Genomic DNA, 26743 nt, shown 5'->3' with positions numbered 1-26743 from the left:
TTATTTCTTTCTTTCTCTTTCTCGTAGGACCTGAGCCCTAGGACCATGCCTCAGGACTACCTGGCCTGATGACTCCTTGCTGTCCCCAGTCCACCTGGCCGTGCTGCTGTTCCAGTTTCAACTGTTCTGCCTGACGCTATGGAACCCTGATCTGTTCACAGGATGTGCTACCTGTCCCAGACCTGCTGTTTTCAACTCTCTAGAGACAGCAAGAGCAGTAGAGATACTCTGAATGATCGGCTATGAAAAGCCAACTGACATTTACTCCTGAGGTGCTGACCTGTTGCACCCTCGACAACCACTGTGATTACTATTATTTGACCCTGCTGGTCATCTATGAACATTTGAACATCTTGGCCATGTTCTGTTATAATCTTCACCCGGAACAGCCAGAAAAGGACTGGCCCCCCCCTCATAGCCTGGTTCCTCTCTAGGTTTCTTCCTAGGCTCTGGCCTTTCTAGGTAGTTTTTCCTAGCCACCGTGCTTCTACACCTGCATTGCTTGCTGTTTGGGGTTTTAGGCTGGGTTTCTGCACAGCATTTTGTGACATCAACTGATGTAAGAAGGGCTTTATAAATACATTTGATTGATTGATTGATCTCTTGGAGACAGAACGCGCCTCCTTCCTGAGCGGTATGACGGCTGCGTGGTCCCATGGTGTTTATACTTGCGTACTATTGTTTGTACAGACGAATGTGGTACCTTCAGGCGTTTGGAAATTGCTCCCAAGGATGAACCAGACTTGTGGAGGTCTACAATTTTTTCTGAGGTCTTGGCTGATTTCTTTTGATTTTCCCATGATGTCAAGCAAAGAGGTACGGAGTTTGAAGGTAGGCCTTGAAATACATCCACAGGTACACCTCCAATTGACTCAAATGATGTCAATTAGTCTATCAGAAGCTTCTAAAGCTATCACATCATTTTCTGTAATTTTCCAAGCTGTTTAAAGGCACAGTCAACTTAGTGTATGTAAACTTCTGACCCACTGGAATTGTGATACAGTGAAATAATCTGTCTGTAAACAGTTGTTGGAAAAATTACTTGTGTCATGCACAAAGTAGATGTCCTAACCGACTTCCCAAAACTATAGTTTGTTAACAAGAAATTTGTGGAGTGGTTGAAAAATGAGTTTTAATGACTCCAACCTAAGTGTATGTAAACTTCCGACTTCAACTGTCTGTTTCAGTAAGATTGGATTTTTAGCATTTATAGCACTGGTTATCAACTGTACTGCAGGGATGGAATGTAAATCGCAGACAATTGAGGTTGTGGTGGCATTTGGTTGAGCGAGACTTGACATCAAAAGAGTCACAGTGTGTTAATTTGAAAACAATTCTTATTTACAATGACGGGCTACTCCTGCCAAACCCAGACAACGCTGGGCCAATTGTGCACCGCCCTATGGGACTCCCAATCACAGCCAGATGTGATACAGCCTGGATTCAAACCATGTACTATAGTGACACCTCTTGCACTGAGGTACAGTGACTTCTACCACTGAGCCACTCAGGAGTGTTAAGTTGTGATGTCGCATCATTTCAGGTTGTTGGCATGAGGTAGGACTAAATAGATGTAAATAGTGGAGTAGGGTGGTGTTATTTATTTATTTTTTAATTGTGAGTGCAGTGTTAAATGGTAGGTGTCTTGTTTTGCACGCTTTGTACAAAATAATAAAATGCAGTACTACAGGATATTTCTTAACGTAGCTCTTTATTAGCTAGCTATAACTGGCATGTTCACGTATCGCCAACCAGGATCAAACTGACGATGACCTAATCATTTGGGTGGTCTTAACCAATCATAGCACAGTATGAGATGGCGGTAAAATGCATCCAATTATAATTCAGTATGTTTACACATATGAATATTACAGTCGGGTATTTGTTTATTTATTTTTTCAAGCAAAGTATAAGGGAGTTGTACTCCAGTCTAGTAGGTGGCGGTAATGCAACATATTGGATGCAAACCGCAGTTAAACCTAATCGAAGAATAGCACGTCAGAAGCACAAAAAGGGATAGCCATAGATGCTTCAAAGAAACGCTCAGTGAGGGATCTAGTTGGATTTGGAGCCATCATGAGTGGAGTAACCCCTTATATCGGGAGCAAAATCAGCCTAATTTCGAAGGCCGAGATTCGTTACGAAGGGATTCTCTACACTATTGACACTGAGAATTCGACTGTCGCACTTGCAAAAGGTAAATAACGTTAACTCATGCAAGGAATTTCGGCACTGTTGTGCACCAACCAAGTAACATTTAACTACATAACGTTACAGAGATGCCTGTAAGCAAACGTAATTTCATCACACTGTGACTAAGTGTTTTTATGCTGTTCTGAAAAAGGTGTCTACTTAGATAACGTTAGCAAGTTAGCTAATTGACTAGTCAGCCAGCCAACTTGCTAACAAGCTAGTAGTGTTGGCTTGCTAAACCTAAGAAGTTACCTGGTGATGGAGCTAGTTAAGCATGTTTATTTCAAGTACAAGCTGAGAGTATCATGTAAACCTGACATATTGTGTTAACAAACGGTGACGTAGCGCGACAACTGCATCGCTAACACTGATAAGCAACTCCACGGTAGTGATGCTGAACTTTGGCAATTTGCCAGCCAGCATAACATGTTGCGCACGGGGAAAAAAACTGGTGCCCGTAAATTAGTAGCAAAGCTGCAAACCAAACGAGCTTAGTTATATACAGCTAACTGCCAAAATAAAGTAAACACTTGAGTAAATGAGGGATACAAGGGTTACGGTCCAAGCACTTAAGGTACACCCTATCCCCTCAAATTAAGTGGACACTTGCAGGGCGAGGGAGGGAGGGAGGGAGGAAGGAAAGAGACCAGATGCTTTTCAACTTTCTGTGGAGAAACCGTACTCATTACATTAGGAAAACTGTTGTAATGAACACTTGGGCTGAATTTTCTTGACTTTACTACCTTAAGTAATACTTTTAAGATCAATTGGATAAAACGATTCCTAAGAAAACCCACTTCTATGTGGAATTGTATTCCTCATGGCTTCTCTACTTTTGGTGGCCTTAACTTCATGTTGGTTTGCAATTATAATATTGACAAAGTTCCAGTGACATGTTCTGCTTTTCATTGGCAGGTTTTCTTGTCATGGTCCTTAATTTATAAGCATAATTTATAAGCATAATTTTTCTCCACACAGATATTATATATGGAATGATTGGGATATTGTATAAAAATACTTAATTTTAGAATATTGGTTCTGAAATAATATTCTATTGGTGAGCCAACTGGTAATTGCAGAGTGTCTTTTACTTATTTATAAGGAGTTCTTATCACTTTACAAGGTCCCTGTAAAACCTAAAGATGCCATTCTCTCAGGTGTTGCTTTATTATTCAGGAACGCGTCAAGACCTGACCCTCAGAACCTACCTTCCATTGACCCTGTTGACTCATCAGTAGGAAAGATTTGTTTCTCTTTTGGTCCATTCAACAGAGCGATACGAACCTTGTTTCAGCAGGATGTTGTATCTATACCTTATGTCATGCCTTATTGGAATGGATTTATTGATAATATCTGTTGGGGAAAAGTTTGGATGTTGCCACACACATACCTACTTGTTAACAAAATGAAGGAAGTTTCCTTTAAAATTATTTCTAAATATTATCCTGCCAACCACTATATGAAGATGTTTACGGAGAACATCAACTCAAATTGTTCCTTTTGTAATGACCACCCATTAACAATGTTGCGTCTTTTGGCATTGTATTCATGTAATAAAACTGGCAAGACATCAGTAGATATATAATTGAACACATTTATGAAGATCTTACACTATTGTGGAGAGATGTAGTGCATGGATTCTTTAACTACTATAGAAATAAGTTGTAATTTTTTAATGTAATTTAGTTATTCTTTTGGCCAAATTTCATATTCACAAATGTAAATTTACAAACAAAACACCACATTTTACCTTACAAAAAGAAACTGAACTGTATTTTAAGACAATTAAATATTCTACTAACCAAAAAGCTGTTAGAATAATAAGTGTATGTATGTCCCTTAAGGTCCTTGTGTAATGTGATATTGTACCCCCTAGCCCAATTGTCTTTTGTATATTATTTATATATGTACTTCCTGTATTGATTTGTTAATATAAAAAGAGGAAGGAATGAATGATTTTTAAATGTACCACCTTTGGCTGGAAATTCGTCACCAGTAGCTTGTGTGTGTTTTATATGCGCTACAGTCAATTATGAGTGCATGTCTACTTACATGAAATATAATTAACATATGCCTACTGTATGATAGCTAGCAAATTAATTAGATAACTGTTAGCTTTCTTAGCTGGAACTTCTGAAGGAAAATGTTTTCTACAATTACCAGAAGATAACCAAACATTTTTAATTTTTTCGAGTTGTGTTTGTGCCGTCATGTGCATTAGTAGCACAATTTAACTTATTTGCATTTGTTTTTACTTTAACTTGTATGCTGACTTCTCCATTGATGTTTTCACTGACTTTTCTTAGCGGATGTACAATCTTCACATTTTGAATTATGGGGCGTTTCATGGAGTGAACATAATTGTATACTCACACAGCTGACTAAAAACAAGGGCTGCCCTCCATGATGGTGACGGGGATTCCCCTAAGGGCATATGGCAAGGGTAAGTGGACATGGGTATGTCTTAAGTGTTTGTTTGGACTGCAGGCAAAGTATATTGAAAACAAGCGCTACCACACAGGTGTGATTCCTGAGTTAATTACACAATTAACATCTCATCATGGAGTCAAGTCAAAAAATGGCCAGTTTCCCATTTATTTAGGCTACTATGAAATAAGAGGTCAGTGAATTTGAAAGAGGGGTTTCAAAGGAGCATAGAGGGTTTAAAGTGTTTCTCTCAGTCACTTGTTAAGGTAGATCACCAGATCTCAACTCAATTGAACAACAGTAGGAGATTCTGGAGCGGTGCCTGACAGTTTTCCACCAAATTATGGAATGTTTTGTGGAAGAAGGGTGTTGCATCCCTCCAATAGTTTCAGACACTTGTAGAATCTATTCAGGGGTCTCCAACAGGTAAATCGCAAGCTACCAGTAGCTCTGATTCAGAGGGGTTGGGTTAAATGCGGAAGACACATTTCAGTTGAATACATTCCGTTGGACAACTGACTAGGCATCCCCTTTCACAGCCCACCTACGACTAACTTGCAAAACATTTCCACAAGGAAAAATTGCATATACATGTGTTCCATCTCAAGCAGTCATAAACAAACCTCACAAGTATCTGACACCGCAAGTTCCCAATATTGACATAATTCCACCCCTGGTTAGCCACTATTGTCTTAAAATGCCAAACCTAACACAATCTGCCAATTAATTTCCAGCAATATAGTGGCTGCCGTAGTGGTGCGCTCATTTTGTCTATCACTCCGTGTAGGCAGTTGTTGTTAACCATCTCGTGGGTTGAGAGAAATATTTTCCCCAAAACCTTAAATGTTACCTGCAAAGTAGGCTTACCTGGCAGAAGTGTATATAATTTGTGAACTTTGCCATGAAATGAGCAGCAGCAGTACAGAACCATTGCCAGATGACACCCAAGGCCCATTACTCACTTGCAATTAAAGGGGCATTTTTTTCTATTTTTTTTATTTAACAAGGCAAGTCAGTTAACAACATCTGTATTTACAATGATGGCATTACACTCAAATATACATTTTCTAGACCTAAAAAAAATGTTTCATGTGATTTAACCATTGACATGGACTCAGATCACATTTCGTTGTTTATGAACAATTGTCATTTTGAGAGTGAAAAACGAGTCTAAAACAACCCGAGCATGATTTCAAATTTAAATGGCTTATATCCTAATTAAACTACTTTCATATTTACCTTGAATGTGTGTATTTTAAAGTAGACTACATTTGGCCTTTTATATTTGCCAAATTGAATGTTATTCTTACTTATTTTTGAGACTTTGTATCCAACTTTGTAGTATCTTTAGTCAACCAGATTTAAAATCTTTTGGCAATGGCTTACATAACTTATTTTGGTACACACATCTGCCCTCCTGTGTTTCTGACCAAGTCGGAAGGTTAATAAAACAATGTCAAACACATTTCTGCCCATTGAGTGCTAGTATAGAATTCTAGTGAAGATGGAACACTGATTTGGACAGGCAGTGTGTCACATCTAATGCTTTTGAGGGAATGTTGTTATAATGGATGTGTTTCAAGTATGATTGTATGCACACTTTCTGTGTGATAATTTTCATCAAGGGCTTATAATTGGTTGCCTTTCTCTCTTTGTCAGTATTTGCTCTAAGCGTTACCAACGCTTCATAACATGTTCAATGACTGACTAGTCAGCATCACTGCATAATGCGCTCATGATAGACTACACTTCTTACTGCTTCTGAAGTGTGTTTGTTAGCAAAGAAGCTAGCGGCCAATCTTTATGTGTGATATATTTCGGGTTTGTTTACTTTCTCTAAAGGACTGCAATCATGCGTTCTGCTAACTGGAGTATAACTGCATTTGATCCGAGGGCATAATACACTACTTAAATTCATAATTAAGGTCTTAAAAATCCATAAACCTTCATCAGTCACGCTGAGTTTGTTTACTTCCTTGAGAAACTACGGGTACCCCCCAGTGACGACATAAGTCTGTATCTGTGTAGTCTGCCCTGTGATTTGTGATCTGACAAATGTTTACGTAAGTGCCACTGGTAGGTTATAATTCAATAACCTTTTTTTTTTTACCAATAAAGATGAATAAGTTTAACCCTTTTATAGAAAAGATGACAACATAATGACATGTGACACACCACCTGGATTTTGTCTTGTGTAGCAACTTTTTTTTTCCCATTGGTAAAACGTAGACAGAGCTACAAAATGGTATCATACACTGCATTTTTAAAAACAATGGGAAAGTAATTCTGCTTTGAAAGTTGATAGACTTGTAAACTCACTTTTGAGAAAAGGGCATTTTAGTGTTTCGGTGAGAGAGCTTTGTCTACACCCAATCAGCATCATTCACACCCTCTCAAGCTTTAGCCCCACCCAAATCTTCATACAAAATTTTTTGTAGTGATTCATATGTTGATGTAAAGGATATTTGCTGGTGTGTAATGAGGAGCAACCAGACGCTGCACTTGACACACTTATGAAACTACTTATTTCAGTTACTAATAAGCACGCACCCATTAAGAAAATGGCAACTGTTAAATCCCTTTGGATTGATGAGGAAAAATTGTATGGCAATTAAGTCTGGCAGCCCAACTGATTGGGAAACATACTGCAAATTTAAGAAATCATGTGACTTAACTAAAGAAAAAGAAACTACACTATGATGAGACAAAGATAACGAATGATAGTAAAAAGCTTTGGGGCACCTTAAATAAATTTTGGGGGGAGAAAGTCAACTCGGCTCCTTCATTCATTGAATCAGATGGCTCATTCATCATAAAGCCCACTGATATTGCAAACTACTTTAATTACTTTTTCATTGGCAAGATAAGCAAACTTAGGGATGACTTGCCAACAACAAACGCTGACGCAACACATCCAAGTATATCAGACTAAATTATGAAAGACAAGAATTGTACTTTGGAATTCCGTATAGTCAGTGTGGGAGAAGTGAATTGTTTTCTATCAACAATGACAAGCCACCGAGGTCTGACAATCTGGATGGGGAAAATTACTAAGGATAATAGCAGACGATATTGCCACTCCTTTTTGCGTCATCTTCAATTTAAGCCTACTAGAGTGTGCCCAAGAATAGTAAAGCCCCCTTTTACTGGCTCAAATAGCCGACCAATCAGCTTGTTACCAACCCTTAGTAAACTTCTGGAAGAAAATTTTTGACCAGACACAATGCCATTTCACAGTAAACAAATTGACAACAGAATTTCAGCATGCTTATAGGGAAGGACACTCAACAAGCACAGCACTTACACAAATGACTGATTGGCTGAGAGAAATTTATAAAATTGTGGGGGCTGTCTTGTTAGACTTCAGTGCCGCTTTTGACATTATTGATCATAGTCTGCTGCTGGAAAAACTTATGGCATTACACCCCCTGCTATAATGTGGATAAAGAGTTACTTGTCTAACAGAACAGAGGGTGTTCTTTTAAAGGAAGCCTCTCAAATATAATCAGGTTAGAATCAGGAATTCCCCAGGGTAGCTGTTTATGCCCCTTGCTTTTTTCAATGTTTACTAACGACATGCCATTAACTTTGAGTGAAGCCAGCGTGTCTATGTATGCGGATGACTCAACGCTATACATGTCAGCTACTACAGCGACTGAAAGGACTGCAACACTCAACAAAGAGCTGCAGTTAGTTTCAGAGTGGGTGGCAATAAGTTAGCCCTAAATATTTCTAAAACCTAAAAGCATTGTATTTGAAACAAAACAAAACAAAACACTCACTAAACCCTAAACCTCAACTAAATCTTGTAATAAATAATGTGGAAGTTGAGATGACTAAACTGATTGGAGTAACCCTAGATTGTAAACTGTCATGGTCAAAACGTATTGATGCAGTAGTAGCTAAGATGGGGAGAAGTCTGTCTATAGTAAAGTGACGTTCTGCCTTAACAACACTATCAACAAGGCATGTCCTACAGGCCCTAGTTCTGTCGCACCTTGACTACTGTTCAGTCGTGTGGTCAGGTGCCACAAAAAAGGACTTAGGAAAATTGCAATTGGTTCAGAACAGGGCAGCACGGTTGGCCCTTGGATGTACACAGAGAGCTAATAATAATATTATGCATGTCAATCTCTCCTGGCTGAAAGTGGTATTTATGAGAGGTATTGACATGTTGAATGCACCGAGCTCTTCACAATCCCCAAGTCCAGAACAGACTATGGGAGGTGCACAGTACTACATAGAGCCATGACTACATGGAGCTCTATTCCACATCAAGTAACTGTTGCAAGCAGTAAAATTTGATTTAAAAAAAAAAATAATAATAAAACAGTTTATGGAACAGCGGGGACAGTGAAGCAACACAAACATTGGCACAGACACATGCATACACACACACACACATGATAACGTACGTACTATACATGCACATGGATTTAGTACTGTAGATATGTGGTGGAGTAGGGGCCTGAGGGCACACAGTGTGCTGTGAAATCTCAATGCATTGTCATGTTTTTAAAATTGTATAAACTGCCTTAATTTTGCTGGACCCCAGGAAGCAGCAGCTAATAGGGATCCATAATAAATACAAATGTATGTGTGCTCTGGCCGATTTGTTTACATCTGGATAATATGAAAACAGCTGAACCAGCTCTGCTGGCAACAATTTTAATGCTTTTTTGCCGACGTTTACGGCCATGGCCATACTCAACGAGTGTTGGACACTTTAGCTTAAGACATGTAGCTAGCTACCTAGGTAAACATGTAAGATCACACGCATCACGTCATGCCACCTAACGTTAGCTAGGGAGCCAGCCAGCTCACGCTAGCTAACAGTACACTTTAGCTTGAAATGAAACAACTTTCTGTCAAATTTAGAAATGTGTAATATCTGAATGTAGCTAGCTAGACCATCTTACACGGCCGTATACAACATCATGCATGGTGGACGCATCTCCCTGTCTCGGATCGATGCCACAAATGCCCTTAGTTTGACGATGTAATCCGGACACAGGTATTTTCCCATCTCTTTAGCCATCATACTCTAATTCCACTGATTTTCCGAACTGGATCCTCCAGAAAGTGGAGAGCAACACTTATGCAGCTACATTTTAAAAAAAACGCCACATTCGACAGGATTACCAACAGACTGACCAACTCAAATAGACAAAAGCCTTCTATATGGCAGACCAATCCAAACTCCTCTCTCGGCATGTCCAGCCCACTCATTATCTCAGCCAATCATGGCTAGTGGGAAGGTTACAAACTGAACTCATAGGCTGTTGTAGCCTTGTTATTATTCAATTATTAATGGCCATGTTTAGATAGTGAATTTGGAAGCAATTGTGGTCATAGTCACAGCTCTATCGCAATTGCCGATCAGCTGTTAGAATGAATTAGATTGGCGGTAAATCAGTCAGATTAGGCTACAGGTAAATAAAATAACACTGACAATAACACTAATGCATCTCAATAGGTAGTGCTTTTGTACAAACCTAATATTCCACAATTTACTTAATACAAAAACCTGTGGTTGAAATGTAATATTTTTGCTTTTTATAATAAACAAATGTCTTTTACAGGGTTGAATTAGTTTCTAGTGCACAACATGTGCTTTAAAAAGTATCTAGAATTCCAATATGCTATATCTCAATCAAAACGAATAATCTAGGAGCACCAGAAGAGATGTTGTGCTCTTAACTTTTTGAAGTTGGGAGCACCAGTGCTAACAATAATTGTTTTAATTTCGAGCCCTACCTGTAACGCCCAGTAGTTGACACAAAATATTTGGTTAAAAAACACTATCTGGCATACAATCTGTAGCTAATGGTGGCCCAATGCCCTCTTAAGACACTTTATGCTAGTGTTTATTTTTGCAGTTATCGGTATGTCGGTCAGTATATACTGAATCACAAATCTACATTTCTTGAGATTAGGAGGTGGGTTCCACTTTTAGCTCATGTGTTTTCAATTTTTATTAATGATTTGGGAAATGGGATGCAACCAGCAAAGTTACATCTATATGCAGATGATACAGTTATATATTAATGTGCTCCTCTGGTTCAGGCTGTTGAAGAGCTCCAGACTGCTCTTCAGTCACTGCAGGCCTCCCTTTATGGTCTCAAACTGGTCTTGAATGTACAAAACTAAATTCATGACCTTTACCAAAGCTAGAACTCTGCCAGAGAACGTTAGTATTGTCAGATCTGGTGATTTAGGCATTGAAAAAGTGTAATCCTACAAATACCTAGGTATTTAGTTGGATGACAAGTTGTCCTTTTAAAGTTCATGTGGATAATCTTGTGACAAAGCTTAAATTGAAATAGTTTATTTTTTTGTAATAAGGCTTGCTTCCCGCTTATGGCTAGAAAGAAGCTTGTTCAGGCTACTTTTCTCTCTGTAATTTGATTTATGGTGACTTGTTGTATATGCATGCAGCCTCCTCCGTCTTAGAGGCTGGACTCTGTTTATCATGCATCCTTGCGCTTTATTACGAATGCCAAGTCACTCACCCACCATTGCACATTGTACCAAATGGTAGGATGGACCTCACTTTATATACGCATAAAGATACATTTGTATGTGTTCATCTACAAAGCCCTTTTAGGTAAACTTCCTCTTTACCTCTGGTCTCCTTCACCACCAGCAGTTACCATACCCGGTCTGCTAGGTGGTTGCTACTTAAAGTCCCCTAGCTAGCTGTTGCTAGCTAATTTGTTCTGGTATATAAACATTGGGTTGTTGTTTTACCTGAAATGCACAAGGTCCTCTACTCTGACAATTAATCCACAGATAAAACGGTAAACCGAATTCGTTTCTTGTCATCTCTCCTCCTTCCGGCTTCTTTTTTTTTCTTTGGACTTTATATGGCGGTTGGAAATCAACTTTACAGCATTACTACAACCGACCAGAGTGTGGACCTAAAGTTAATATTTCAATCACCCATGTGGGTTTATGCTCCTAAAAACCAATGAGGAGATGGGAGAGGCCATACTTGTTGAGCGTCACAAATCGAACCAATTTCTATTTTAGCGCCTGGCCATTCAGACGCTCGCTGAGGCGCACAAACAGTGTGGGTGCAATGATTGAATAACATGTATGTGTACATTTATTTTGCGAGCGGGTGACCAACTTTTTTCCCCCAGCCCAACAGTACACCTGATTCAAAGTACATTTTGGCTACACATTGCATGTCATGTCACTGCTTATGCTAACTGAATGCTTTGTATTTCCCCATTAGTTCAGTCTTTTGGCACTGAGGATCGGCCCACTGATAGGCCCATCCCGCCCCGAGATGAGTTCTTTGAGTACATAATCTTCAGAGGCAGTGACATCAAGGACCTGACTGTGTGTGAGCCGCCAAAGCCAACATGCTCTCTCCCTCAGGACCCTGCCATCATCCAGGTACAGCTTCTCCCAACCACAAAGTACTTCAATATCCTAAGTACACCCTGGTAAAACAGACATATGTAGTAAAAGGCAAGAATCAGCTAAGTGTCAATTTGCATTGTTCTATTATAGAAAGCATTATTATTCATGTTACAGGCTTTGGTTTCTCCATTTATGTTTTGAGGTTGGACTTTAGCACGTATAGCTCGTTAGCACATAGGGCGCACCGATTGTCACCTCGTTAGTCAGTATGGTTACACCTGTGCTGGTTGCCATCTCATTAGTGTGAAGGTGTTCCACCTGTGCCTTTTTGTTTGCCTCTTGTTGGGCAAATTTAGTGGGCCATCATGGTTGGTGTCTTTTTAGGTTCCAGTTGTTACGCGTCAACTTTCAGTGGACACCCCCATGAGTGTCTTTTAGAACCCATCTTAAAACCCCACCTGTTTCGGTTATTGGTCGGTGACTCTTTGTTTGTACCCTCTTCTGTTTGAGCTACATTTTGCTGGGGAATGTAACACATAGCGATGTAACGATGCGATTTGCCTTGGTCACCGGTTCAAATGTTTAAGATATGAATGCATCGGTCTGTGGGAGCCCAAAACGATACAAATTAAGCATGCATCAGTCAGAAAACCGTTTTCAAATTTTACAAAGTGCAGGTTCATAGTTTTTTTAGGCATGGCTCAAATTTTTTAGAATGGCTCAAATCGGTCTTATGTAGCAAAATTTGAAATAGTTTTTTTTACCTTGCTACAAAATGGTGTACATAATACACTGCATTTTTGAAGAGTGATGGGAAGGTAATTCTGCTTTGAAAGTTGGCAAACTTTTGAGAAAAGGGCCTTTTGAATGTTTTGGTACCTACTGGAGATCTCTCCTTTGTCTAAACCCATTCAGCATTGTTCCCACCCTCTTAAGCTTTAGCCCCACCCATCTCGTTAAGGATTCACATGTGAGGTCATGTGCTAAACAGCGAGTAGTGAAGATTAAGACTAAAAGTGGTAGTAGCCTACAATAAGGAAAAATTTCAGCTAAACAAAGTGTCCAGATAAATATTTTATCATTATTAGATGATGCTTACCCAGACATACTTGTCTAAATTGATGGGTCATGTGAAAGAAATGCTATAACCCCTATCCACATCCAGTGATGGGAAAAAGTACTAAATTGTCATACTTGACTAAAAGTATAAATCATTTCAAATTCCTTATTAAACCTGACGGCACAATCGTTTTATTTTTTTTGACTGATAGGCAGGGGCACACCAACACTCAGACATAATTAACAAACTAAACATTTGTGTTTAGTGAGTCTTCCAGATCAGATGCAGTAGGGATGACCAGGGATGTTCTCTTGATAAGTGTCAATTGGACAGTTTTCCTGTCAAAATGTGACGAGTACTTTTGGGATGTATGTAGTAAAAAGTACATTTTCTTTTTTTTTCTTCTTTTTTCGGGAATGTAGTAAAGGAAAAGTAGCCAAAAATATGAATGGTAATGTACAGATACCCCTCAAATACTTTAGTACTTGAAAGTATTTTTACTGAGTACTTTACACCACTGCCAAAATGCATTCACACCAGTACATTAGCATACTTGATATACTGTTACACACACACACACTTATCACATAGTATTCCATACATAAGTTGTAAGGCCATGCAACCTGAGTTGAAACCTGATTTTGAGGTGCACATGTACAGTACATAAATACATGGCGCATGCATCTGTTTATGTGGTGGACACTTGTTACGGTCACATGATATTGTTGTATGTCACAAAATCATGTTACGACCACATTCATTTTATATATCAATATTTTGCTAAGTGACTGGGTCTCTACAAAAGGTGTAAACGGCACAACCAAATGGTTACTTGCATAGTAGCAATTTCAGAAATAGTGTCAATATAAATAATATACAGTATGTACAATAATGATATCTGTGATAGATGAGGTGCATACAATCAGGGGTAAAGTGGCTGAGCAGCAGTGTTCGGAGAGAGGCATTTGAATAGAGGCACTCCAGATAGTGCTGACGACTGGTCCGTCCAAACCACGCATGAACAAGGGAATCTGTATTCGGAGAGCCTGTTTCTGTTTCTGTCCTGCCCTTGACTTTGATGCAGGGCATGTGACGTCGGTTGCCTCTTCGTCACAAAACTCCGTGATCTTCTCAAAAAGATAAGTTTGTCTAGCTGTATCCAGTCCAGGTGGTCCTTGTACAGGCAGACCATCGATGGGAGGAAGGCTGTCAGCGTCGAGCAGAAGCTGAAACCTGGTCCCGACAGTCCGAACGCTCCAGAGCATCGAAGCTGTGAAGCGGGGAACAACCACAACAAAAAATCACAAGACATTACAACCCTGCACAACATCAATTCACCTCCAAAGTTTTGAGAAGAAGAATAACCTCATACAATGCAATGACAATTATTTCCCCCTGAATTGCTGGTACTGCTTGATCTGTGGCAGTGGTCTGAAGTACGGAGTCAGGTGTTACCAGCCATAGCTTTCCACCAGCACTGTACCATCCTCCAGTCCAACCAGCTGTGGGATGTTGACCCCTGTCACAGTGCTGTCCTTCACAACACCAGCCATCTCAGACAGTGTTCACTCTGGTCTTTCTGAAGCACCAGTCGGGACAGACTTGGTGTGGCCTGTGATCAGGAAGTGAAGGTCCAGTCTATGGTGGAGCTTGTGCATGGTCCGCCAGGCACAATACCAGCGCACAAACTTGTTCTTGTTTTGGCCACTGCAGTTATCACAATTCAGGTCCTCACGTGTTTCCCCAACTCTGTAGTTAGTGACGAAATGGTGCATGTAGGTGACTGCTCTGTTGCCTTTGCTTGTTTGGGCCCGCTCTCTTGTTGATGGGAAGCATTTAGAACATTCTCCTAGTATGACTGGTGGAGGAGAGGTCAGGTGTGTTCTACCGATGCTGAAAGACAAATTCCAGATACAAATATCTTAGCATTATTATACAATAGATGCGAAATGGCATTCTGAGATCACTACACACAATTCATACACGTAATGCTAGCTAACAGCAAGCTTTAACTAGCAATACAAACCGATAGTCATAGCTAGCTAAAGTTAACCAGATATTGGTTCAATGTTAGCTAGCTAACATTGAACCTATAACTAGCAATGTTAAATGGCATTCTGAGAACATCCCTAACGTTACACACACTTAATACACGTAAGTTAATATTAGCTAGCAAGCCAGCCATATAACGTTAGCTAGCTAACAGCAAGCTTTAACTTGGTCTTTTGTTTAAACATGTCACGTTAACGTTAGCTAGCTAAAAAATGAACTATAATCCATAGAGTAACTTTACTAGCAATACAAACCGTTTGTCATAGCTAGCTAAAGTTAGCTAAGATGGAACCTATTTGGTTAACAAGCCAACCATCAAAATCCAGCTGGCTAGCTAACAGCAAGCTTTAACTTGCAATGAAACAACTTTCTGACAAAATTAGAAACTTATAATATCTGAAACTGTAGCTAAATTCTTACCCGGTTACATGGATGAAAGCTTCACAGCAGACTGCAACCCCTTTATTTAAATAAGACGTCCTTGGTCGTTTCTGTTTAGTTTGCACAACTTGTTTGGCCTGTCTCAACTTCTTCCGTGACAACACTGTTGATTGTTGTTTCTTCCCAATCACTGTATTGTCTTCTGACAATGTCTCCTTCAATTAAAATGTTTTTACCTAAATCAGGGATTTCCTCATCGTCTGATTAATTTTCAGAGAGAGTCAACATGGCACGATCGTCCTCCAGAAAGTCACAACTTTTTCCCACTGACCTTTGTCGATAGCGCCTGAAATTCAGGGAAGCAATGTTATTGAGAGCAGTAGCAACATATTTGCAGTTCTCCATGGCTAACGTTATCTTTCAAACGGCAGTAGAATGGATTATCTACGCATAACGAGCAGCTGATTTTATAGACACAAGATGCTACACCGCAGACCAATCTGAAACTCCTCTCTCGGCATGTCCAGCCCACTCATTATTTCAGCCAATCATGGCTAGCGGGAAGGTTCCTGTCTTGGTCTAAATCAACTAGGCTATATTAATTTAACAATTATTCGTATTTACAGATGGCATAAAAGTTTGTTATTAACCTCTCTGGGGTAGGTGGGACGCAATCGTCCTACCTAGCCAATAGCCAGGGAAAATACAGAGCGCCATATTCAAATAAAATGATATAAAAATCTAACTTTCATTAAATCACACATGTAAGATACCAAATGAAAGCTACACTCGTTGTGAATCCAGCCAACATGTCAGATTTCAAAAAGGCTTTTTGGCGAAAGCATAAGATGCTATTATCTGATGATAGCACAACAGTAAACAAAGAGTAGCATATTTCAACACTGCAGGCACGGCACAAAACGCAGAAATAAAAATATAATTCATGCCTTTGACGAACTTCTTTTGTTGGCACTCCAATATGTCCCATAAACATCATCAAATGGTCCTTTTTGTTCTATTAATTCCGTCTATATATATATATCCAAAATGTCAATTTATTTGGCGCGTTTCATCCAGAAAAACACAGCTTCCAACTTGCGCAACGTCACTACGCAATATATCAAAAGTTACATGTTAACTTTACCAAAACATTTCAAACTACTTTTGTAATACAACGTTAGGTATTTTTAACCGTTAATAATCGATCAAATTGAAGACGGGATGATCTGTGTTCAATACAAAAAAGAAAACAAACTGACGCTACTTTTTTGGTAATGTGCCTCAAACAATTTACTTCAAATGATCCTCATTTAAGATGGCCATACTTCTTCATTACACAAAGGAATAACCTCAACCAATTTCCAAAGACTGGTGACATCCAGTGGAAGCGGTAGGAACTGCAAACAAGTCCCTTTAGAAATTTGGTGTCCCAATGAAAACTACCTAAGTTCTGTTATACGCAGACAAGATTCAAACAATTTTAGAAACTTCAGAGTGTTTTCTATCCAAATCTACTAATAATATGCATATCTTATATTCTGGGGATGAGTAGCAGGCAGTTGAATTTGGGCATGCTATTTATCCAAAAGTGAAAATGCTGCCCCCTACCCCGAAGAAGTTAAGGCACATGAAAGTTCACATGTTAAGGCATTTTTGCCCCCAAAAAAGCATTTTGATAAATATTTTTTAGGTTCAGACGGCTCTCCTGTGAAGTCATGACTTCAAATTTTATTATTCACATGCACCGAATACAACAGGTGTAGACCTTACTGTGAAATGCTTACTTACGAACCCCTAACCAACAATGCAGTTTAAAAAAATACGGATAAGAAATAAAAGTAACAAGTAATTAAAGAGCAGCAGTAAAATAACTAGTGAGAATATATACAGGGGGGTACCGGTATAGAGTCAATGTGAGGGGGCACTGGTAATTTTGAGGTAATATGTGCATGTAGGTAGAGTTGTTAGTGATTATGCATAGATGACAAAAGAGTAGCAGTGGTGTAAAAGGGGGGGGGGGGGGGCAATGCAAATAGTCTGGGTAGCCATTTGATTAGGTGTTCAGGAGTCTTATGGTTAGGGGTTAGAAGCTGTTCAGAAGCCTCTTGGACCTAGACTTGGTGCTCCGGTACCGCTTTCCGTGCGGTAGCAGAGAGAACAGTCTATGACTAAGGTGGCTGGAGTCTTTGACAATTTTTAGGGCCTTCCTCTGACACTGCCTGGTATAGAGGTCCTGGATGGCAGGCAGTTTGGCCCCAGTGATGTAATGGGCCGTTTGGCCCCAGTGATGTACTGGGCCGTTTGCACTACCCTCTGTAGTGCCTTGCGGATGGAGGCCGAGCAGTTGCCATACCAGGTGGTGATGCAAACAGTCCGGATGCTCTCAATGGTGCAGCTGTAGAACCTTTGAGGACCTATGCCAAATCCTTTCAGTCTCCTGAGGGGCAATCGGTTTTGTTGTTCCCTCTTCACAACTGTCCAGACTTGCGGCATACGCCTAGTTTCTTGAATCGGGTCATATATGGTTTTATTCTGAAAATAACTAATCTGTTATGACTGAAATGATGCGTCCTCTCCTTCAGTACAGTAGCCTATCCAACTTTATGCATATAACTGCATATGGCTGACAGAGCAATGGTGTGGGAGACACAGATGCTCGTGCCAACGAGAGATGAGCCTAATAGGCTATTTGTACATTTGGCACCTTCAGCATTCAGATGCTTGTAAAATTGCTTTCGCAATGTCAAATCATAGGCTTTATTCGAGTGACAACCAAATGAGTGTCTTACCAGAGTTGTGGAACCTACCAAAGTCGACGCAACTCACATCCAACTGCTGATTGGGGTTTTCAATCATTCCGATTGTATTTATATTATTCAGGTTCACCATAAGAAATAGTTTTGGAAGTTTTGCTTTAAACAGTCAGTGTATTTGGTCATTTTTACATGAATAAGAATTTCAAAAAGGACTGCTATCATTTCTCATTCATTGGTCAGAGCGGGAGAAGCTCTGTGAACTTCTAAACCATTAGCTTTCGAGACAGTTAATATAATGCAGCTTGGGATTTTACCTGTCTAAATGCCAAGATGGTTTCAAAAAAATATTGACATGGTACTAGCTCAACATTTTCAATCTGCAAAATTGATTAAGTTAATCAGGTGGTGAATAGATATAAAAAATTAGGGGGACGAACATACTGTACATTTCCCCCTCCCACCCCTAATCTGATAGTGGGGTGGTCTGCCCAATGGCTCAGCTCAGGTGCCTCCACACACAGGGTCACTCAACTTAGAGAAGTAATCTCAGACAGATCCAGCACAAAGAGGCCCAGCTCCTGAACTCCCATCGGCAGCAGATATTAATTGAAAATTAAGGTGTTTATGCAAAAAATGTTAGTGCATCAATTCGTTCCTCTAATCAAACTAAATCGTACCAGATCGTTTCAAACTAAAAAGTATTGAAGCCCATGCATCTAGATGCGTATCGACTCATTCGTGAAACTAGAGATGCACATCCCTAATATCAGTGCAGTGATATTTGGCTTCAACTCCCTTTCTCGCTTTCTTCCTCTCCAGTTCTCCGTGTGCTCGGCCCCTCCACCTGCTCCTGCTGCCACTTCAGCTCCATTCCAGTCGGTGGGCTCCAACGGCCTGTTCAACCGAGCTCCCGTGCCCCTGTACAGCCAGTGCAACACCAGCCCCCTGGTGTCCCTGCAGTTTGACACCGTTAGTGTCGGTAAGAGCCACAGCAGCACAAAGCCTGGATATGGTGAGGAAGGGACCGCTAGCTAGGTTAATATCATTAGTGTGTTCAAAGTCTGATATTAGTCAGACATACTTTACTAATGTCAACTGTGTTCTAAAGCTTATCTTAGTCCTGTACACATATATATTGTCAGTCACGTTTTCCTTCAAATGCAAGCTAATGCTATGCATTAAGCTAACTACCTGTGAAATGCAGGTAGATATGTTTTAAGCACTGTGTCGGGAAGTAACCTAGTCATGCATGCTTTCCAAGGGTTGCGGGCTGCCACATGGCTCTTGGTTGGGCATTTCACAGGCGCAGAAGAAGGTTTGACTGTGGGCTCCACTATGCCAAAAGAGTCACGTAGACTGTTGGCTCCCTAATGTTTTACACTCGTTTGACATTCAAAAAGCAACATTTTAGTACACTCTTAGATATTCAGTGTGATAGTACTCGTCATTTCCGCTCCATTACAAAGATGCTGCTAGTACTCAGCCAAGGGTCACAGGTCAGGAAACAAATCAGGAAATAATGAGGCCAGTCAGAAGGTTACTTTCGTAACCCTGATTCTCTGATGTTGAGATCAAATGTGGGATTCACCTGAATCTTGACGAACCATTTACACACCTGTTAGACAGACCAGGGAGGTGAACCCCTCCATTCATAATAAGGAGCTACTAGCTCACCCTGTGGTGATTCTCGAACATGCCGAACTTCGTCACGCTCTTACAAGTAGGGGAATGCGGTGAGATTTCTCACTCATAATATCAGAGAACCGTGGTAACGAAAGTAACCTTGATTTCTCTTTCAATTATTTGTCCCCATATCGCACTTGGGATATGGCCAACTCCATTATTGCAAACATGCTCTCCAAAGCCAGGTAGTCTTAACATATCAACCCTCAGAGGCCCTGACACTGAGGACACTATGTACCAAAGAAGTTGCAGTGATGTCTAACCTGGGCATGTATGCAGGGATTCCCAACAAGCTGCATCGCAAATCTCCTGTAAGTAGATTGTCTTTGAACAGTGCCCAAGAGGTAGCCATACCTCTAATGGAGTGAGCCCCTTGGCCGTCCGGCAGCTGTAATCCCTTGTTATTATAGGCCAATAAAATAGCGTCCACAATCCAATATGATAGCCGTTGATGAGTGTGGCCTCCCCTTGCAGGGGGGAGAGTTTGTCAGATTTAGTCGCTCATGCGCGAAGCTCTTGGTGTATCCAAGTATATGCGCAATGTGCCTACTGGACACATGGTGGAGAAGCTCTTCTGTAGAAGTGGTGGGTGGAAAGCCACAAGCTCCAAGGTGAGACAATTGAAACCTGGGGAAAGCCTGGGGCAAACTGTAGGCACGAATGGTGAACTGACAGCGCATGCGGCTCACGTACTTGCTTTGTGGACTTAAGGGTGACCAGTAAAGCGATCTTGAAGGAGAGCTACTTAATTTCCATGCTTTCCAGCGGCTCAAAGATGCTGTGAAATGGCCTCAAGCGCAATAGACAGATCCCAAGGCGGGGCATGGAAAACTGGACGTAAGCGACGCACCCCCTTCTTGAAACAACATACGTTTTTACACATTGTTATTTCCAAAGCCTATATGACGGGCCAAAATAGGATCTAGAAAGACTAACAGAGGAGAAAGCAATAAGGACCTTCAAAAAGCACAACCTTTTTTTGTCACATTTTCTCAAATGCACCACTTGTTTCCATACAGTGTGTGTGTAGAAGAGGCCCTGGTACTCTGGATAGTCAATGACTGAGGCAGGCCTGTCACCTCCAGATTTGACCTCTCATGGGCCAGGCCCAGAAGGCCATTGTGTTTGAGTGAGGGTGGAAAATCTTTGTTTGCTTGGGTCAGAAGATCCCTGCATAACGGGAGTTGCCAGGGCTCGTCGTACAGCATGAGAATGATCTCCGCTGACCAGAGCTTGCCTGGCCATCGAGGGGCTATCAAGATGATGGATGAGTCTTACCTCGCTGTCATTTCTGTGATTTATTATCAAGCTGGACACAATCAAGACACCTGTCTATATAAGGTCCCATAGTTGACAGTGCATGTCAGAGCAAAAACCAAGCCATGAGGTCGAAGGATTTGTCCTACAAGATTGTGTCGAGGCACAGATCTGGGGAAGGGTACCAAAACATTTCTGCAGCATTGAAGGTCCCCAAAGAACACCGTGGCCTCCAACATTCTTAAATGGAAGAAGTTTGGAACCACCAAGACTCTTCCTAGAGCTGGTCGCCATGCTGAGCAATTCACCTCCTCTGCGTCTCACAAAGACATGGTGGTTGGAACCAAAAGTCTCACATTTTGACTCATCAGACCAAAGGACAGTTTCCACCTGTCTAATGTCCATTGCTTGTGTTTCCTTTTTATTTGTGTACTTTAGTAGTGGTTTCTTTGCAGAAATTTGACCAAATTTGACCTGTTCAGAGCAGTCCCCTCTGAACAGTTGATGTTGAGATTTGTCTGTTACTTGAATTCTGTGAAGCATTTTTTGGGGCTGTAATTGGAGGCTGGTAACTCTCTAATGAACTTATCCTCTGCAGCAGAGGTAACTCGGTCTTCCTTTCCTGTAGCGGTCCTCATGAGAGCCAGTTTCATCATAGCGCTTTATGGTTTTTGAGACTGCACTTGAGGAAACTTTCAAAGTTCTTGAAATTTTTCATGTCTTAAAGTAATGATGGACTGTCGTTTCTCTTTGCTTATTTGAGCTGTTCTTGCCATAATATAGACTTGGTCTTTTACCAAATAGGGCCATCTTCTGTGTACCACCCCTACCATGTCACAACACAACTGATTGGCTCAAACGCATTAAGAAGGAAAGACATTCCACAAATTTACTTTTTAACAAAGGACACCTGTTAATTGAAATGCATTCCTGGTGACTACCTTATGAAGCTAGTTGAGAGAATGCTAAGTGTGCAAAGCTGTCATCAAGGCAAAGGGTGGCTGGCTACTTTGAAGAATCTCAAAATATAAAAACGTATGGAATCATGTAGTAACCAAATGTGTTTCATAGTTTTGATTTAGAAAATAGTAAAATTAAGAAAAACCCTTTTAGTGAGTAGCTGTGTCAACTTGACTGGTACTGTATGTTAGGCCTATGTATAGTCTTGTGAGAGCATAATAATGTCACCCAATACGGCTTTGGAATACTAGAGTGTGGTTCATAATGGCATTTCCCCCTTATCACTGTCTGATTTTTGCCTCTTCTCAATAAAATGATGGCATGCTTTTCACAACCTTCAACGCGTTTAATCACTTAAGCTTTATATCCATGAAGTGTAACTCTTGATGAACCAGTGAGTCTGATTCATATGTCTCGGCAGTGTTGAGTAGCCCAGTGTAACACTAACCCTTTGTTCACCCAGGCCGCACCAGCCCCTCCCTGGACCCCCTGAGGAAGAGCCCCACAGTAGAGCAGGCAGCCCCGTCGGCCCCCTACGCTCCGACTCCCAGCTTGGGCCGTAGGAGTCCCGCTCCGGGCCGCACGACCCCCTCGGCTCCAGCCGCCGGCCATGCCCAGCAGCAGCACCATCACCAGGGTGAGACCATCAGCGGGGCCGTAATTTTGTTTATTCATATTCTTCATGGTTCGGTTTTGAACAAGGGGCACTGCTTTTGGTATGGTAACTTATTATAGTAATTTTTTGGTATCATTGTTTTGTGTTTACTGCATGTTTCTGGTGGTAATATTGTCTATTCTGCCTGTTTCCCAGTTGGCGGCCCCCCACCTCAGAGGCGTGGGGGCGGACAACGCGGCAGGAGCCGCTTCAACGTGCACCTAGACGGACCCATGAAGTTTGAGAAGGACTTCGACTTTGAGAGTGCCAACGCCCAGTTCAGCAAGGAAGAAATTGACAGGGAGTTCCAGAGCAAGCTCAAACTAAAAGGTACCAGAGAACTGTACAGATCAGGCCCTCATAACATTTGATCCAACACTTATGGGTGAAGGAGCTCGATTTAGCCTAGTGTTTTTGAGAACAGGTCATGCATGCAAGGCTGGTTTCTTGAGACAGACAAAACATGGCCGGCATCCGAAGTATGTGTTTTTTTTGTTCAGGGGACTGAGATTAACACGAGGCAAGCCTGAGCACAATGTAGCCAAGTTGCAGGGTTTTCCACTAGCGCGGTCTGTCGGCTAAACAGACGATTACAGACTAATTTTCAGCCGGCTACTTTTTCCACTTCAATTAACGAGGCTACTTGTCAATTCGCTAGTCAGAAAAGTCAGCCGAGCCCTCTCCCGCTAGAATGCTAGAAGATGCCTATTGTTCAATCTATTGATAGGACAGGAGCCTGTTAGTCACAAAGTGAGCAATGACAGGGAAACAATGCTGGTTTGACAGTCTTCTGTTTGTCCCCCCTCCCTGTGTGTGTGCTGTAGTTGCAGTCACTTTTTTTGTTTTACACGGACGGAGAGCACATGATGCTCTCATTGTCTGTGAATCAACTTAGCCTATTATTTTCTGGCACATTTATTTTCTTGTTTCATATGCAGCCACAGAGTGGTGGCGCATAGGTTACTTACTGTGCTTTGATTGACGAACCGCAAACTTGACTAGTTTATAAAAGGTGTCTGACTGAAATAAAGTCGTTCTTACAGTGCTTTCAGAAAGTATTCGGACCCCTTCACCTTTTCCACGTTTTGTTTTACAGCCTGAATTTAAAATGTATTAGATTGACACACAATACTTCATAATTTCAAAGTGGATTTATGTTTTTCTAAATTAATTTAAAATGAGTCTGTCTTGTCAAGTATTCATCCACTTTATGGCAAGCCTAAATAAGTTCAGGAGTAAAAATGTGCTTAACAAGACCCATAATACAGTGCCTTCGGAAATTATTCAGACCCCTTGACTTTTTCCACATTTTGTTACGTCACAGCCTTACTCTAAAATTGATTATTTATTTTTTTCCACCTCAATGTACACACAATAGCGCAAAATTTGTGAAAACACTTCTTTTTTTGACACATTTGCTCATTTATCCCAAATAAAAGATCAGATACCAGATTTACATAAGTATTCAGACCCTTTGCTATGAGACTTGAAATTGAGCTCCGGTGCATCCTGTTTCCGTCAAGCATCCTTGAGATCTTTCTGCAACTTGATTGGAGTCCTTGTGGTAAATTCAACTGATTGGACATGATTTGGAAAGGCACACACCTGTCCATATAAGATCCCACAGTTGACAGTGCATGTCACAGCAAGAACCAAGCCATGAGGTCGACAGAATTGTCCGAAGAGCTCCGAGACAGGATTGTGTCGAGGCACCGATCTGGGGAAAGGTACCAAAAAATATCTGCAGCATTGAAGGTCCCCAAGACTACAGTGGCCTTCCATCATTCTCAAATGGAAGACGTTTGGAACCACCAAGACTCTTCCTAGAGCTGGCCGCCCAGCCATACTGAGCAATCGGGGGAGAAAGGCCGGTGACCAAGAACCTGATGGTTGCTCTGACAGCTCTATAGTTTCTCTGTGGAGATTGGAGGAACTTCCAGAAGGACAACCATCTCTGCCGCACTCCACCAATCAGGCCTTTATGGTTGAGTGGCCAGATGGAAGCTGCTCCTCAGTAAAAGGCACATGACAGCCCGCTTTGAGTTTACCAAAAGGCACCTAAAGACTCTCAAACCATGAGAAACAAGATTCTCTGGTCTGATGAAACCAAGATTGAGATCTTTGGCCTGACGTGCCAGCATCCCGGAGTTGCCGCTTCACTGATGATGTTGAGACTGGTGTTTTGCGGGTATTATTTAATGAAGCTGCCAGTTGAGGACTTGTGAGGCGTCTGTTTCTCAAACTAGACACTAATGTACTTGTCCTCTTGCTCAGTTGAGCACCAGGGCCTCCCACTCTTTCCATTCTGGTTAGAGCCAGTTTGCGCTGTTCTGTGAAGGGAGTAGTGCACAGCGTTGTACGAGATATTCAATTTGCTATTCTTTCATAAAGAAGGACATTTCTATGTGAAAGTCTTGATCATATAAGTCTAGACAATATCTAAAACTGAATGTATGAATTGTTGGTCATTTAAATTGTAGACACACTACCACAACATTTTTCCAATCTGGGAGGTAAACTCGATAATTTAATAGTTTATTTCGCTGTGTATTTCTGATGGCCCAGCGTCGGCCGGGGTAGGCCGTCATTGTAAATAAGAATTTGTTCTTAACTGACTTGCCTAGTTAAATAAAGAAATGTGCAGAACAGTAATTGGCCATAGTGGAGTGAATGTGTTGGGTGTCCATTTCTTCTCAAGATGAGACGGAGAAGGCCGCAGTGAACGGGGAGGATAAGGGCAACTCCAGTGTGGAGACTCAGAACAGCAAGGGCAACGCTGATGAAGAAGGGCTGGAGGCACTAACACTTAAAGTTTACTACGACAAGTCCAAGTCTTTCTTCGACAACGTCTCCTGTGATTACAGCAGGTAGGCTACAACTGCCCGTATCATCTCTCCCCAATGTTTTTATAGCGGTAACCTCTGTCCCTTTTTATCTTGTTTTAACAATTGTCTTCCCTTAGGCAATACGTGATAAAGATCTATTCTGTTTTTCAGGAAAGCTGCAGAAAAATCTGGAGGAAGCTCTGGTTTCCCACTGTGAGTCTCTGTTCTGTTCTATCCCATGCTAATGTTTTGATACTATACAATGTGGCTTTATTGATTATATAATATATGGAGTATACTGTATGTAAGACCATAGTGGATTCAATAAGGTACTGTCGGCGTCCTCCAACCCCCGGCTGAGCGTCTAAATTCTGATTGGCAGGCAGCGGAGGCAGACCTGGGCCGAGGAGAGGCGTATCAACTCGGATACGTTCGGCATGCCCCTGCACGGGGGTCAGGCCCGTGGGGGATACCGCGGGCGTGGCGGTATGGGCTTCCGCGGGGGCAGGGGTCGCTCCGCCAGCAGAGGGTCCTTCGGTCCCCCTCACGGCGGCCACAGCTACAGGGGAGGGTACAATCGAACAAGCCAGAGAGGACGGGAGTTTTCAGAGAACTTTGAGTACAGGGTAATGTATATGTTTTTAATTATTGTATAGATGGATGCCGTAGTGGCCAAAGGTATCATCAACATATATACATTTGCAAAATCCTAGAGTTAAGTTGTCCCTCGTAATGCTTTTAATTATGGAGTTTACAAATAAAATTCACAATATAGCAAATGCGAACGAAGATCAAGCCATAGTGTACCTACCTTCAAGCACTTGTACATAACTCTGTTAACCATATGTGCACGTACGTAGCGGTGTTAACCATAGTGAAGTCATCAAAAAGCTGTCTAATTTTTCCCTTTCTTCCTGAAGGATAACCGTGGCTGCATAGTACACCTGGAGGACAGATCCAGAGGGGCAACGCCTCATCTTTAGAAATAGTTTGTTTATACTTTTGACTAAAAGAATGAAGATTGTATATTTGTCAACATCACTGGGGTAGACTGCTTGAATGCCACTTTTCCATATCTTTTAATTATGGAAATTATGCAATCCATCTATCTTCAAAACTATTT

General features: G+C 41.2%; 1 protein-coding gene across 2 annotated transcripts; it reads left to right on the top strand.

Annotated features, from left to right (window-relative positions):
* The first annotated feature begins 1992 nt into the window (after positions 1-1992).
* LOC139540052 (protein LSM14 homolog A-like) lies at positions 1993-26743 on the top strand. Of its 2 annotated transcripts, none has more exons than XM_071343589.1 (9): positions 1993-2197; positions 11861-12024; positions 19060-19219; positions 22604-22777; positions 22952-23125; positions 25494-25662; positions 25792-25833; positions 26003-26246; positions 26541-26743. In XM_071343589.1, the coding sequence occupies exons 1-9, from the start codon at positions 2077-2079 to the stop codon at positions 26601-26603; spliced, it is 1311 nt and encodes a 436-aa protein (XP_071199690.1). In that variant the 5' UTR covers positions 1993-2076; the 3' UTR covers positions 26604-26743. The 2 variants fall into 2 exon arrangements, with proteins under 2 accessions (XP_071199690.1, XP_071199689.1); XM_071343588.1 differs by having other exon boundaries at positions 1994-2197; positions 19060-19252.

Source organism: Salvelinus alpinus, chromosome 15, assembly GCF_045679555.1.
Source record: "Salvelinus alpinus chromosome 15, SLU_Salpinus.1, whole genome shotgun sequence".
Lineage (NCBI taxonomy): Eukaryota > Metazoa > Chordata > Actinopteri > Salmoniformes > Salmonidae > Salvelinus > Salvelinus alpinus.
The sequence above is the reverse complement of the archived record's forward strand: the minus strand, read 5'-3'. Positions and strand labels throughout refer to the sequence as shown.

Coding starts and splice junctions, on each gene's coding strand:
- LOC139540052 (XM_071343588.1), top strand. CDS start 2,077: ATGAGTGGAGTAACCCCTTATATCGGGAGCAAAATCAGCCTAATTTCG. Junction 19,253..22,603: donor CAGCACAAAGCCTGGATATG/GTGAGGAAGGGA, acceptor TTGTTCACCCAG/GCCGCACCAGCCCCTCCCTG. Junction 22,778..22,951: donor GCAGCAGCACCATCACCAGG/GTGAGACCATCA, acceptor CCTGTTTCCCAG/TTGGCGGCCCCCCACCTCAG.